The 14,881-nt window shown below is 42.0% G+C and overlaps 1 protein-coding gene across 5 annotated transcripts in view; it reads right to left on the reverse strand.

Moving 5' to 3' along the window:
• KIF6 (kinesin family member 6) overlaps positions 1–14,881 on the reverse strand; it is a 422,151-nt gene that overhangs the window by 230,808 nt on the left and 176,462 nt on the right. For all 5 annotated transcript variants that reach the window (XM_061398076.1, XM_061398073.1, XM_061398075.1 and 2 more), the window contains exon 10: positions 10,830–10,933. In XM_061398076.1, the coding sequence (XP_061254060.1) occupies positions 10,830–10,933 (104 nt within the window). The remainder of the gene's footprint in view (positions 1–10,829; positions 10,934–14,881) is intronic.

Raw genomic sequence — 14,881 nt, forward strand, 5'->3', positions numbered from 1 at the left:
TCCTCTGGAGAAGGAAATGGCAATCCACTCCAGTATTCTTGCCTGGAGGAGGAGCCATGTAGGCTACAGTCTGTGGGGTCACAAAGAGTCGGACATGACTGAGCGACTAACGCTTGAAGGATAAGCAGAGCAAACTAAACGAGACACACGTGTGTTTGTGCACAAGCACGTGTGTACGTGCCCCCGTGCACACGTCACCCCAGGCAGAAGTCAGCACCAACTGCCTGTACAACGTCCCCAGGGTGGAAGACAGGATGGAATGAAACACTGGAAGGTCAGTGCTGTCAAAGTAAAGGGAGCAAAGGGGAGAGGAATGTGAAATGTGGTTGAAAACACAGAAAAGGGTCAGCCCAGGCAGACTCTTGTAGGCCACATGCACGATTTTGGTGTTTTCCCAGGAACAACAGGAAGTCAGAAGTCACTGAGGAGTTTTAAGAAGAGTGAAATGGTAAGAACTGTCTTTTTAAAAAAGAGTATTCTGGCTTCACAGAACAAGATTTAGAGGGGAGCAAGAAAGACCTATTATGACACTATTTTAGTAGGAGAAAAAAGAAGACAGAGGTTTGCAAGGACAGCAACAGTCGGGGTGGGGTGAAGCGGTCCAATTCAAGACGTATTTTGAGGATAGAGTCAACAGGAGTTGCAAACTGATTGGATTTGGGAGGTGAGAAAATGAATAGAATCACAGGAAACCTCTAAGTTTCTGGCCTTGGCAACTATAGGGCTTGTAGAGACATTGACTGATGGGGATCTAGGGCCAAAGACCAGGTCTGGAGAAAGATGAAGAAGAATTCAGTTCAGGGGACTTCCCTGGTGGTTCAGCAGTTAAGTATCCACCAATGCAGGGGACATGGGATCGATCCCTGGTCCAGGAAGATTCCACATGTCATGGCGCAACCAAACCCATGTAGCGCAACTACCGATGCCGGCACACTCTAGAGCCTGTGTTCTGCAAAAAAAAGCCTCCTCGATGAGAAGTCTGTGCACTGCAACTAGAGGGTAGCCTCTGCTTGTTGCAACTAGAGAAAGACTGTGAGCAATGAAGACCCAATACGGCCAAAAACAGATAAATAAATAAATTTTTTCCAGAGTCTTATTTATTTACTTTACAATATTGTATTGGTTTTGCCATACATTGACATAAATCTGCCACGGGTGTACACATGTTCCTCATCCTGAACCCCCCTCCCACATCCCTCCCATCCTATCCCTCTGGGTCATCCCAGTGCACCAGCCCTGAGCACACTGTATCATTCATTGAACCTGGACTGGCGATTTGTTTCACATATGATAATATACATGTTTCAACGCCATTCTCCCAAATCATCCCCCCCCCCGAACAGAGTCCATAAGAGTGTTCTATATATCTGTGTCTCTTTTGCTGTCTCGCATACAGGGTTATCATTATCATCTTTCTAAATTCCATATATATGCATTAGTATACTGTATTGGTGTTTTTCTTTCTGGCTTACTTCACTCTGTATAATAGGCTCCAGTTTCATCCACCTCATTAGAACTGATTCAAACATATTCCTATTAATGGCTGAGTTATACTCCATTGTGTATATGTACCACAGCCTTCTTATCCATTCATCTGCTGATGGACACCTAGGTTGCTCTCATGTCCTGGCTATTGTAAACAGTGCTGCGATGAACACTGGGGTACACGTGTCTCTTTCAATTCTGGTTTCCTCGGTGTGTATGCCCAGCAGTGGGATTGCTGGGTCATAAGGCAGTTCTATTTCCAGTTTTTTAAGGAATCTCCACACTGTTCTCCATAGTGGCTGTACTAGTTTGCATTCCCACCAACAGTGTAAAAGGATTTCCTTTTCTCCACACCTTCTCCAGCATTTATTGCTTATAGACTTTTGGATAGCAGCCATTCTGACTGGCGTGAAATGATACCTCATTGTGGTTTTGATTTGCATTTCTCTGATAATGAGTGATGTTGAACATCTTTTCATATGTTTGTTAGCCATCTGTATGTCTTCTTTGGAGAAATGTCTGTTTCGTTCTTTGCAAATAAATGACCCAATCAAAAAGTGAGCCAAAGAAATAAATTTTTTAAAAAGAGAATTCGGTTTGGGGCATGCTGAGTTCAGGACCAGCTGTTAGAGGGGCAATGTGATCAATGAGTAGGGCATTCAGAGAAGAATAAATATGAATGAGTAAAATAAATATGAGTCATCAGGGCTGAATCATCTAGTTGCGTCTAGATGGCAACTGAGGTGTGGGTGTTGAAGAAATCATCTAGGAAAAAGTACAAAGAAAAAGGTCCTAGGACAATGCTTGAGGAATGTCCACATGAAAGGAGGATAATCTGGTCCAAGAGGCCAAGGAGCAGTCAGGAGATAAGGAGAAGACAAGAGAAGAGAGTGGTCAATCATGTTGAATTCAGGGACTTCCCTGGTAGTCCAGTGGTTAAGACTCCGCCATCCAAATGCAGGGGCTGTGAGTTTGATCCCTGGTCAGAGAACCACAGGCCTCGCACTACACCCAAATAAATAAATAGAACTGTTTAAAAAATTGTTTAAAAAAATAATGTTGAACACTGCTGAGAGGTCAAGGAAGATAAAGACTTACATAGGCCTATGAAATTGATCTACACTGAGGTTCATCAGTAACCAGGGCAATGGGGCAAAAGCCATACTGGAGTGTAGAGGAGTGAGTGGGATGGAAGGGACAGGAGACTGGGAGTGAAGGCAACTTCCTGGGGTGGTTTAGCTTAAAGGAGATGAAAGCAACTGTAGATAGAGGGTGGGTTGGGGGTAAGGTCAAGGAGGAGCATTTCATTTCAAATATGGGAGACTTGAGCCTATTGTAATTGAATACTATTAAGAGTCTAGTAAAGAGTCCAATAAAAAGAGAGAGGTTGCAGATAAAGAAAAAAACAGAAGGCGAGTTGAGGTCCCTGAGATGGTAGAAGGGACTGGGGTTGCAAATATGGTTGGTGAGGTCGCCTCTGGAGGGGACACCTTCTCTACTGAACAGGAAGGAGGGAGGTGGGGAAAGGTATGGGCCGCTGTGCAGGTTTGGAGCAGAGCAGGCAAGTGAGGAAGCTGCCTCAACTTGTACACGTAGTAATCAACTGTAAAAATATATGTCTGTGTGCTTTGAGGGGCTTGTCATCAAAGATAAGTTGCTATTATTTAACCATGGCAAAATTTTACCAAAAAGAAAATATCTCACTGTACAGTTTTGTTTTATTTTGCTTTGGTTTGTTTAATGACTGGTCTTTTAATTTTATATTTTGTCATACAGAGGTCTCCAGTTTTTTAAAAGTCAGGTTAGTTGAGGTTAAATTTACAGACAGTAAAGTTTTAAGTTTACCCTTTTTAGATATATACTACTATGACTTTTCTGGAACTCTCTTGCTTTTTCGATGATCCAGCAGATGTTGGAAATTTGATCTCTGGTTCCTCTGCCTTTTCTAAAACCAGCTTGAACATCTGGAAGTTCACAGTTCACGTACTGCTGAAGCCTGGCTTGGAGAATTTTGAGCATTTCTTTACTAGCGTGTGAGATGAGTGCAATTGTGTGGTAATTTGAGCATTCTTTGGCATTGCCTTTCTTTGGGATTGGAATGAAAACTGACCTTTTCCAGTCCTGTAGCCACTGCTGAGTTTTCCAAATTTGCTGGCATATTGAATGCAGCACTTTCACAGCATCATCTTTCAGGATTTGAAAGAGCTCAACTGGAATTCCATCACCTCCACTAGCTTTGTCCAATACTTTGGCCACCTCATGTGAGGAGTTGACTCATTGGAAAAGACTGTGATGCTGGGAGGGATTGGGGGCAGGAGGAGAAGGGGACGACAGAGGATGAGATGGCTGGATGGCATCACCGACTCGATGGATGTGAGTTTGAGTGAACTCTGGGAGTTGGTGATGGACAGGGAGGCCTGGCATGCTGCAATTATTGGGGTCGCAAAGAGTTGGACACAACTGAGCGACTGAACTGAACTATGACTTTTGACAAATGTGTATACTTATATAACCACCACGACGACCATGATATAGACTATTTCAATCACCCTTAATACCTCCCTCTTATTCCTTTTCACAGGTTCCTCCCCTACTGGCAGCCTTGGCAACCCCTGCCACCCTGACCCCCAACACACACACACACACACACACACACACACACACACACACACACAAACACACTGTGCTCACTCCTTCCAGGCAACTTTGTGTACCCAGACCCCTTCATCTTAGGGTGGCACCTTCTTCCTCATGACATCCTTTCAGACTTAACTTGCTCAGGGAATGATATGTGCACCCCCACTTTTTAATTTCTATGTAACTATTTAGCTTTTCATTATCATAGGTTGTGAGCAAATAATATATTAAACCATGTATAATAAACTGATGTTAGATTTAAAAACATGGGGCTGAAAGTGTACATAAATAGCATTTAGTCATAAGACAGCATTTACATATAAAGGAGTCATTAAAAAACTAATATGAGTAGAATTAAAGTGTAATTAAGGCTTTACAATTCTCAGCGTTCATTTGTTCTTTCCACTAATACACCCTTGTATTCTCTGTTTTACATATACAAACGCTGTGCTCAGTCATTTCAGTGCTGTCCAACTCTGTGCGAGCCTATGGAATTTAGCCCGACAGGCTCCTCTGTCCGTGAGATTCTCCAGGCAAGAACACTGGAGTGGGTTGCCATGCCCTCCTCCAGGGATTGAACTGGTGTCTCCTGTGTCTCCTGCACTGCAGGCAGATTCTTTACCGTTAAGCCACTGGGGAAGCCCTATATATATATATATATATATAAACGTGTGTATGTGTGCACATATTTTATTTCCCCAATAAAACTGTAACTCCTAGGAATTATTTTCTGTACCCTATATTCCTGAACCCCCTCAAACACCTATTAATATGACTAGCATCTAGTAGGTACTCACTACATTCAGGCAGTAGGATTAACTGATCTGCAAAAACTAGCTAAAGGAAGTAAGTCAGAGAAAGACAAATACTGTAAGAAGTCACTTATTTGTACAAAATAAAAAAGGTGAACTCAGAAAGCAGACCAGTGGTTGCCAGGGGCTGGAGGGCAGGGGAAGCAGGGAGACATTAGTCAAAGGGTACAAAATTCCAGTTATAAGGTGAATACGTTCTGAGGACCTGAGATACAGCATGGTGACTATACTCCACAATACTGCACCGTATACTTGCAAAATTGCCTACAGGGTAGATGTCAAAGGTACAAAAACAGAAAGATAACCATGTGAGGTGATGGGGATATTGACTAACCTTATCGTGGTCTTCGTTTCACAATATATACACCTATTCATATATTAAATCATCACAGTGTACTCTTTTAACTTACACAATGTTGTATGTCAATTATACCTCAATAAAGTTGGGAGGAAGGAAGAAAAAAGAAAAGCATAGGATCAAGATGTTCGTAAATTTATTTTGAAAAACTTGAGCCTAAGAGATCCAATTCAGTTGCATCTCAGAAAGAAAATGTCGCTATGCAGAAAATATTCTACTCATTTAGATTTGGGCCAGGAAATGAGGCTTCCATCCTAGCCAGAGGCCTAAAGGCTTTAGGAAAAAACCCAAAGGAAGAAAGAGGTATGTGTTTAGAAAATCAATCAGAATCAAATCTTCACCCAAGAAGTTTTGCATAAACATTAACTTGGCTACACAGCCTTCATCCAGCTGTCTCTTTTCAAATTTACACAGGCAAAGAAAAAAAAGATGTAAACTAAAAATATCCCAATAACTGGAGGCTGACATCTGAAATCCTCTTCGGTTGGAGCATCCAAGTCAATGCAACAAATATTTACATTGAGAACTGAAATTCTGGGAAATAGTTCAAAAATTCGGTGGGGCTAGGAAATTAATAGACATCTCCAAACTGTCCAATGCATGCTACACAGAATATATTATCCAATACATATCTGGTTTCTGATGTCCTTCACAGAATCCCTGATAGGAATGTCCTCATACCATGCCAGTCAACATAAGCCCAGGGATCAGCAGGACAGAGAAGCAGATGAGGCTAGCACATTCCTGCCACTCTGCCCTGCTGCTCCGTGGGTCCCTTCTTGTCCCCACACCACCATCCCCCTCCCACCGCCACCACCAGGGAGCCTGGGCACAATGAGAGGGCTGAAGCTGATTCACATTCCTGAGCAAGTGTCCAGGGTGGCAGAAGACACAGAAGCACCGATAATATTAAATAGCAGCACATTACAAGCAAATGTTAATTTCCTTCTTTTACTCTAACATAATAAAGAGCTCTGAAACCTGATGAATTTTAAGCTATACCAATATTGATCTAGCTAATCAGGCCAAAATGTAACTGCAACAGTATAGCAAAAACAGTAACACAAAGCCACATAATCTGAATAATCCTCACTGTCAGCACGAACAAGCACCAAAGTTACTGGATTGCTCTGAAACTGTGCTTTGGTTTTGGCAGGGTGGATTCAGTCTGCAACATGTGTTCTCCCCAACTGCTTATCAGAAATCATTGAAGAGACGCAATGCTATATATGGTATGCTTATCTTGACCCAGAGAAGCGACTTCATTGTGAATTGCCGACGTTTACTTACTTGCACATGAACTAATTTTATAATGATTCCCAGGTGGCGCTGTGGTAAAAGATTCGCCTGCCAATGCAGGAGATGCAAGAGACACGGGTTTGATCCCTGGGTGGGGAAGATCCCCTCGAGGAGGAAATGGCAACCTGCTCCAGTCTTCCTGCCTGGAGAATCCCATGGACGGAGGAGTCTGGTGGTCTACCATCCATGTAGTCACAAAGAGTCGAACACGAATGAGCACACACTATGCCTGAACTCAAAATTAATCATTAGTATCTCTGCAGTCTCACGGCTTATTCATATATCTCCACACAATGCTTATACATTGCACCATAATTACTTGTGTCTGTCGCTGCCACTAAATTGTGAACCCGTTGAGAACGGGATCCAGGTTTTGTTCATCTTGGTGTTCCTTTCAGGGCCTATAGTAGATTTTTGTGAGTACTGGATGAATAAGAAATGTTGAATGGGTGAATGAGTGAATCAACTGCCCAGAAAAACTAACGGCAACCCTACATACTGTCTCTGTAGAAACCGTTCCAGCTGACATTTGTGTATTCATTATTCGTGGATCAAAGAAAACCAATCCAAGATCTAACAGTCTGTCAGTATTTTAAACCTGTTGTCACAATTTTATTTCTCACGATTCTGCCCCCAAACTCTTGTGAGAGGAGAATCATGAGAATTTGCTTGTTGTCAATAACTTTTAAACAGAAACATCTGTTTATGTAATAAATAGCAAGTTAGCGAAAGATGTAATGTAAATATAATACGATATTAAATGTCATAGAGAAGGTATAACAAACTTTGCTTATTATTGTTTCTTGTCCTTTATAGAATTTTTCTTCTTGTGGAAGTATAGTCTGTGGTGGTCTATTTAAGAGAGGATGTACCATGGGAAATTTCTTGTCTGAAAGTTTGTATGTCTGAAAAATGGCCACCTTCACCTTTGAACTGTAGGCTAGATACAGAAATCTCCATTCACAGCCCTTTTTTGTTTTGTTTTGGGTTTCAGTACTAGAAGTCCCTATTCCCAGAGCTGTTGATGAGAAGTCTTCACTAAATTAGATTCTTAGTTGTCAATACTTTTCTTCTCTAACAACTTCTAGGATTATTTTCAATATGTTGAAGTTCTAAAATTTTTCTACAGTATTATTGCACTACTTAGCATATGATAACTCTTTTGTTCTGAAGTCTTATGTCCTTTTTTTTTTTTTTTAGTTAAAAAAAATAGGTTTTATTTCTTTAACTGTCGGCACCCTTGCATTCTCTCTATTTCTTCTTTGGAAACTCATTGTTGATACCGGTAAATCTAGGGCTATCCTCTATGGTTCTTCTGTTTAAACTTTCTAAATCTTTACCTTTTAACCTATATTCTGGAATGAGCCCTTAGCTCCCACCTTCCTGGCTCACTGATTTGCCCCTCCGTGTTTTCATTCTGCTCTTCAGCCATCATCAAGTTCTTAATGGCAACAAGTACATTTTTTCATTTTCAAGATCTCTCGATCCTGCTGCTGCTTCATGGATGGAACGCCAGCAACCACTCCTCTTGCTTAGTTCTTGAGGCCTCCATGCCATAAATGCTTGTTCTTATCTTTCTCCTTGCTGGCTGTCCTGATATTCCTAGTCACTCCCAACTGTGAGCTCACATTTCCTAGACTCTGAGCTCTCCGCTTGGGCAGCCAGTCTTGGATAAGGGACTGAAGCAGTGGTGGGTACCTGTGCTCCTTGCTGCTTTCAGTGACGAAATGAGCAGAGCTGGAGGCAGGAGCTGTCTCCAGAGCTTATACCTCTTTGTCCTGGGCATCATTAGTTACCTGGGGCACTTCCCTATTTCCTGGGACTACTGACCTAAATACCAGGGGATAAAGGGAAGAAGGAGAACACTGGGGGTTCACAGGAACAAAGTCCTCCCATTCCAAGAGCTCTGCCAACCCTTACGGCTGTTTCCAGCCCTCTCCTGCTCCAGCGTGCCACCACTTCTAGCCATGGGGCCTTGGTGGTGCTGCACCATAACCTGGTTGATCCCTTCCTCCTATCTAGACCCCTGTGGAACCTACTTCTTATTCTTGGGTATAGCTGGAGATTCTGATGTTTCTTATATCAGTTCTATCATCCACCCAATGTGGAGGGAACCTGCGGCATAGGCTTACTCATTCTGACATCTTGAACCATCACATTCAAAATCTTAGCTTAAACTGAGCCTTCTGAGCAACACAGAGCACACAGGAACTAGAGAAAACACTGCTACTTATTTGGCACGTGGGTCATTTCCCTGTTTGCTCTTAGATCCAATTTCCATTTTTCCTTTGTGTGACTACATCACACTGCTTGGCTCTTTTAACAACTGGCTCTGGGTAAGTTCAGCCAGTGGGAGGCACTGGTGGAAGCTAGAAGGGGAGATGAGGGAGAAGCCAGGGCTCCCTGTGGGATGATGCCTCCGTAGCACCCAGGGCTCTTCCGAGGCCTCAGCTTCCGTCCCGACAGGCAGCACTCAGCTTGTGCAGCTTCTGCTGGCCGGCACCAGGCTCCGGCTTCGGTAACCCAACCTTCTACTGATGTCCCTCCAGTCCCAGGCTGAAGGACCTTCTCCTGCTGCTCTGATCTTTGGGTCGCTGTGAAGGTGACTTCCCTGGTGGCTCAGATGGTAAAGCATCTGTCTACAATGTGGGAGACCTGGGTTTGATCCCTGGGTTGGGAAGTTCCCTGGAGAAGGATATGGCAACCTACTCCAGTACTCTTGCCTAGAAAATCCCATGGACGGAGGAGCCTGATGTAGCACCCCATAATACCGTCTCCTGTACGAAAAATTTCCTATATTTAATTCCTGCTGTTGAGAGGCCTAGAATGCTTTTGTTTTCCTGACTGGATACTGATTTGAAGATCAAAACTCTGAAGAGGCACCTTCAAAAATAATATTGGGTAAGCCCTTTCTTTATGGCTTCCCAGGTGGCTCAGTGGTAAAGAATCCGCCTGCCAAGCAGGAGATGCAGGTTCAATCCCTGGGTTAGGAAGATCCCTGCAGGAATAGAATGGCAACCCACTCCAGTGTTCTTGCCTGGAGAATCCCATGGACAGAGGAGCCTGGTGGGCTACAGTCCACAGGGTCGCAAAGAGTCGGACATGACTTAGCAACTAAACAACAGCAAGCCCTTTCTCTGCAGGGCTGGGAGCACCATAATGAAGGAATTTGAAACTTGGGTTTCTCAGTATCTAAGCTATCCCAGGTTATTTCAAGGAGTGACATGAAATTCTTTAAAATGTGAATTCTGGCAGTATATTTCATCTTAATCTCATATATGTCATGAAGCAGTTTTGTAAGGAAAGCCTTAGGGGCCTATCACATTATTAAACACAGTGTTTTAAAATGAGGAAATGCTATCCCAGAGGAGGAAGGCTTGGCGTATAACAGAAACCTTGCTTAAGGCTTCTCAAACTTTAGCCCTGCATTCAGGGGCAGCCATGAAGTTGTTTAAAGAAAATACTTGCACTGCCTGTTAGTTACCATTTTCTCTGTTGAGAAAGGGTCATGCGAAATGACAGTAAACCTTCAGAAAAAGCTTGTGTAGCTTGTTTCTCTGAAACAGAGTACCACTGCCTGCTGAGCCTAGTCCATTGTTATCACTTCACAAATGCTTAATAAATAGCACAGAAGCAACAAGAGAGCCCGCCGTGGTGGCTCGTGATCAGAGCAAGAACTCGAGCCACGCTGTGCCCTTGGCATGCCATATGGCTGCAAGTCTAAAGGCTCTGAGAAATGCCGCACTTGTATGAAGTCCTGAATACCTGCTTTCATTCCCATTTCGAGTGTTTGAACTGTAATATATGGGCCATCTATTTATTAAAGGAGAGAGCTTACTTTGGCATGGGATAAATTGGTGCTTGCAGCAAGATGCTGTTTAATACAAAGGACGTTTCTGGAATTCCTTTCAGATCTGAGATCCACAGCTTACAGAGTGTGTGGCGGATACATTTAAAAGTTGTGTGACTATTATACGATCCTTTTTCTTCAGCTGGCATGAGAAGGATACTCCCATCCTCTCCACGCTCTGTTCTTTTCTTCCTCAAAGCTGAGGCGGCAGAAACACTGCCAGCCTTATGCAGCTTTTCATGGAAAGCCGCCACTCTTCACTGGCGCCTACATGCAATTTCAGACTGTCCCAGGAGACCTTCGCGCTTTGAGGTGAATTCATAACATTAGGGCCAACACAGAAGTTAACACAAACTTGCACTGTTAAAGAAAAAGTCTACAGGCTTACTGAAGGAGCTCTGCTTCTGTGAGTGCCTCTGTCCTCTGCTCCCCAGTGACAATGGCCAGTTCATCCTTCAGTTCCTGGATTTCCTTTTGTAGGCGTATAATCATCTGAAATGGCAAGGCAGGAGCATAAATGTCAGCTCCTCATTGAGGGGACTATGTGACAGAGAACACACATCTTTTAAAATTATGAACAAAAATGTACAGAGAAGGATACCAAAGGCATTCTTGTACTTACCACCTCACTTTGTTAAATCTTATCATTTGGTCAAAATAGTTCTAGAATTTTTCTTAACAAATAAAACATTACTCATGGAACCTGGAGGCCCTTACTCCTGTTTCCTTCTGTCCTTCCTTGGGTGACTGCGATCCTGCATTTAGTGGGTAGCATTTCCCTGCATGTTTTAAATATTTACTCCGTAGGTATAGGTATGACTGTAAATGATAGGTATCATTTTGCATGCCTTACACTTAATGTAAATGCTATTACACTGCATGTAAGTGCAACTTGGTCTTTCTTCCTCACACTACGTTTGGAGATTATTTATATCGTTTCGTGTGGTTCTAGTTCATGAATTTTCATGGATGTATAGTATTTCAATAAAGGACCACATCACAACGGATGTATTTACATCTCCGGGACATTATGGACATTGGAATTTTACCTTTGCTATTACAAACAGTGTTGCGGTGAACACTATAGATCTCTGGGCACATCCAAGTTTCTCTGCAGAGTACCTGCAGAGTAAGTGCAGCTTCCCTTTATTATATGTTGCTAAACTGCTCTTCAAAATCGTTGTATAAATTTATATTCTCATCAATTATATATGTAAGTTCCTGCTTCCCCACATTTTGGTCACTACTAGGTAGTATTGCCAGACACTAATTTTGCCAATTTGGTAGGTGTAAAATGGTCTCTTTTCTAGTTCTAATCTGTGTTTTCATAATTATTGGTGAGGTTCATGATCATCGTTGTAAATGTAAGTTGACTGAGTTTCCTCTTCTGTGAATTTCTTATTCACCATCTTGCCCATGTTTCAGTTGAATTGTTTTTCTTTTCCTTACGGATTTTCAGGCTTCTTTATATATTCAGGATGTGAACCCTTTGTAAGTTTTATGCAATGCCTGTATTTTCTCCCAATCTATGTCATGCTTTCCACTTTGTGGTGTTCTTTCTGTGAAACAAAAGTTTTAAATTTCAAGGCAATTTCATTATCAACTTATTTTGTTATGAGTTGCATTTCTGTGTTTTCTTTGAGAACATCTATTTTACCTAAAGCCATAGCAATATTTTCCTACAGTGTATGCGCATGCTCAGCACATGTCTGACTCTTTGCAATTCTGTGGACTGTAGCCCTCCAGGCTCCTCTGTCCATGGAATTTTCCAGGCAATAATACTGGAGGGGGTTACTATTTCCTCCTCCAGGGAATCTTCCAGACCCAGGAATCGAACCCGAGTCTTTTGTGTCTCCTGCATTGAAGGTGGATTCTTCACCACTGTGCCACCTGGGAAGCCTGTATTTCTCTAGAAGTTCTTTAAAAAGTATTAAAGTTTTGCTTTTTACATTTAGGTTGATTTTACTTTATAGGAAGTATAAGATATGGATCTAATTTTAATTTTTTTATGGCCAACCATGCAAGATTTGCTATTACAATTCTGTTATGTATTTCCACATATAAGACTTGTCTTTTTCTAGGCTATTGGTTAAAAACATTTGTCTACTTGACTATACGCATGGTAATACCACACTTTTAATTCCTGTATCTTAAGAAATTTTGGCATCTAGATAGAACAAACCCTTTCCATGTTGTTCTCTTCTAAAATAGACTTGGCTATTCTTGATCATATGCTCTTTCATATAAATTTTAGACTTGGCTTGTAAAATTCTATCAAAGACTCTCCTCAAATTTCAACTGTAAATAAATTTGAGTAAAAGGTTAATTTGATAAGTAATTAAAGTAATCCTAATGAATCACTGGGCTTCCTGGTGGCTCAGTGGTAACGAATCTGCCTGTCGATGTAGGAGATGCAGGTTTGATCCCTGGATTGGGAAGATCTCCTGGAGAAGGAAATGACAATCCACTCCAGGATTTTTGCCCAGAAGATCCCATAGACAGAGGAGCCTGGTGGGCTACATGTCAATGGGGTCGCAAGAGCTGGACACAACTTAGTGAGTAAGCAGCACAGCATAATGAATCATTACATCCACAAACATGGTACGGCTTTCCATTGATTCCTTTCAATACAGATTTACAGTTTTCTCTATAAATACCGTATACATCTTTAATTAGATTTTGTCCCTAGAACTTTATAAAGTTTTTGTTGCTACTATAAATGAAATTTTTATAAAATTGCATTTTCTAATTAGTGGCTTTTGATGTATAGGAAGGCAATTCCTTTTTATGGATTGTATAACAAATACTTTTCTGAACATTATTTTGGTTATCATTTTTTTTGTTATCGAACACCTGGATGTCCTTTTTCTTCTTGGCTTCACTGGGTCTTCATTGCTGACTGTGGGCTTTTCTCTAGTTGTGGCAAGTGGTGGCTGCTCTCTTCTTGGAGTATGCAAGTAGAGAGTAGCCGCCTCTCCTTTTCATTGTGGTGGCTTCTCACTGCAGAGCACAGGCTCTAGGGCACAGGGACGGAGGAGTTGTGGTGCACAGGCTTAACTGCCCCTCAACATGAGGAATCTTCCTTCCACAAGACCAGGGATTAGACCTGTGTCTCCTTCATTGGTAGGCAGATTCTTAACCACTGGACCACCAGGCAAGTCCCACTACTGGATGCTCTAGATGAGCAATCAAATAGTCCACCAGCAATGACCGATATTCTTTTCAAATCCTCATAAATTAAAAAAAAAATTGTCTCTTTCCTAGCCAGAAACTCCAAGTACAGTGCTTAAGACATTCTTGTCATATTCCTTTTAACATTTCACTTTTAAAATGTTTGCTGTAGTTTTTGATTGATACCCTTAATCACTCTAAGGATGTTCGCTTATATTCATAGTTTGATGAGCCTTTTCAAACTATGGATGAATGTTTAATGTTATCAAATGTTTTTTTTCTGTAGTTAATGATGTGATGATACAATTTTTTTCTTTTAAACTGTGAAAGTGATGAGTCACCTTAATTCATGTGATTTTACATTTTAGTAGGAACTACTTCAGATAAACAAAGAGCTATAAATATTACCTTGTCCCTACTTCTAAGCTTAAGTGAACATTCAGGTACTGACTACTTCAGTTCAGTTCAGTTGCTCAGTTGGGTCTGACTCTTGGTGACCCCATGAACCATAGCACGCCAGGCCTCCCTGTCCATCACCACCTTCTGGAGTCCACGCAAACCCATGTCTATTGTGTCGGTGATGCCATCCAACCATCTCATCCTCCATCATCCCTTTCTCCTCCTGCCCTCAATCTTTCCCAGCGTCAGGGTCTTTTCAAATGAGTCAGCTCTTCGCATCAGGTGGCCAAAGTATTGGAGTTGCAGCTTCAACATCAGTCCTTCCAATGAACACCCAGGACTGATCTTCTTTAGGATGGACTGGTTGGATCTCCTTACAGTCCAAGGGACTCTCAAGAGTCTTCTCCAACACCACAGTTCAAAAGCATCAATTCTTCTGTGCTCAGCTTTCTTTATAGTCCAACTCTCACATCCATACATGACCACAGGAAAAACCAAAGCCTTGACTAGATGAACCTTTGTTGGCAAAGTAATGTCTTTGCTTTTGTATATGCTGTCTAGGTTGGTCATAACTTTCCTTCCAACGAGTAAGCGTCTTTTAATTTCATGGCTGCAGTCACCATCTGCAGTGATTTTGGAGCCCAGAAAAATAAAGTCTGACACTGTTTCCACTGTTTCTCCATCTATTTGCCATAAAGTGATGGGATCAGATGCCATGAGCTTAGTTTTCTGGGCTTTAAGCCAACTTTTTCACTCTCCTCTTTCACCTTCATCAAGAGGCTTTTTAGTTCCTCTTCACTTTCTGCCATAAGGGTGGTGTCATCTGCATATCTGAGGCTACTGATATTTCTCCCGGCAATCTTGATTCCA

The sequence above is a fragment of the Bos javanicus genome, chromosome 23 (assembly GCF_032452875.1).
Source record: "Bos javanicus breed banteng chromosome 23, ARS-OSU_banteng_1.0, whole genome shotgun sequence".
Taxonomy (NCBI): Eukaryota; Metazoa; Chordata; class Mammalia; order Artiodactyla; family Bovidae; genus Bos; species Bos javanicus.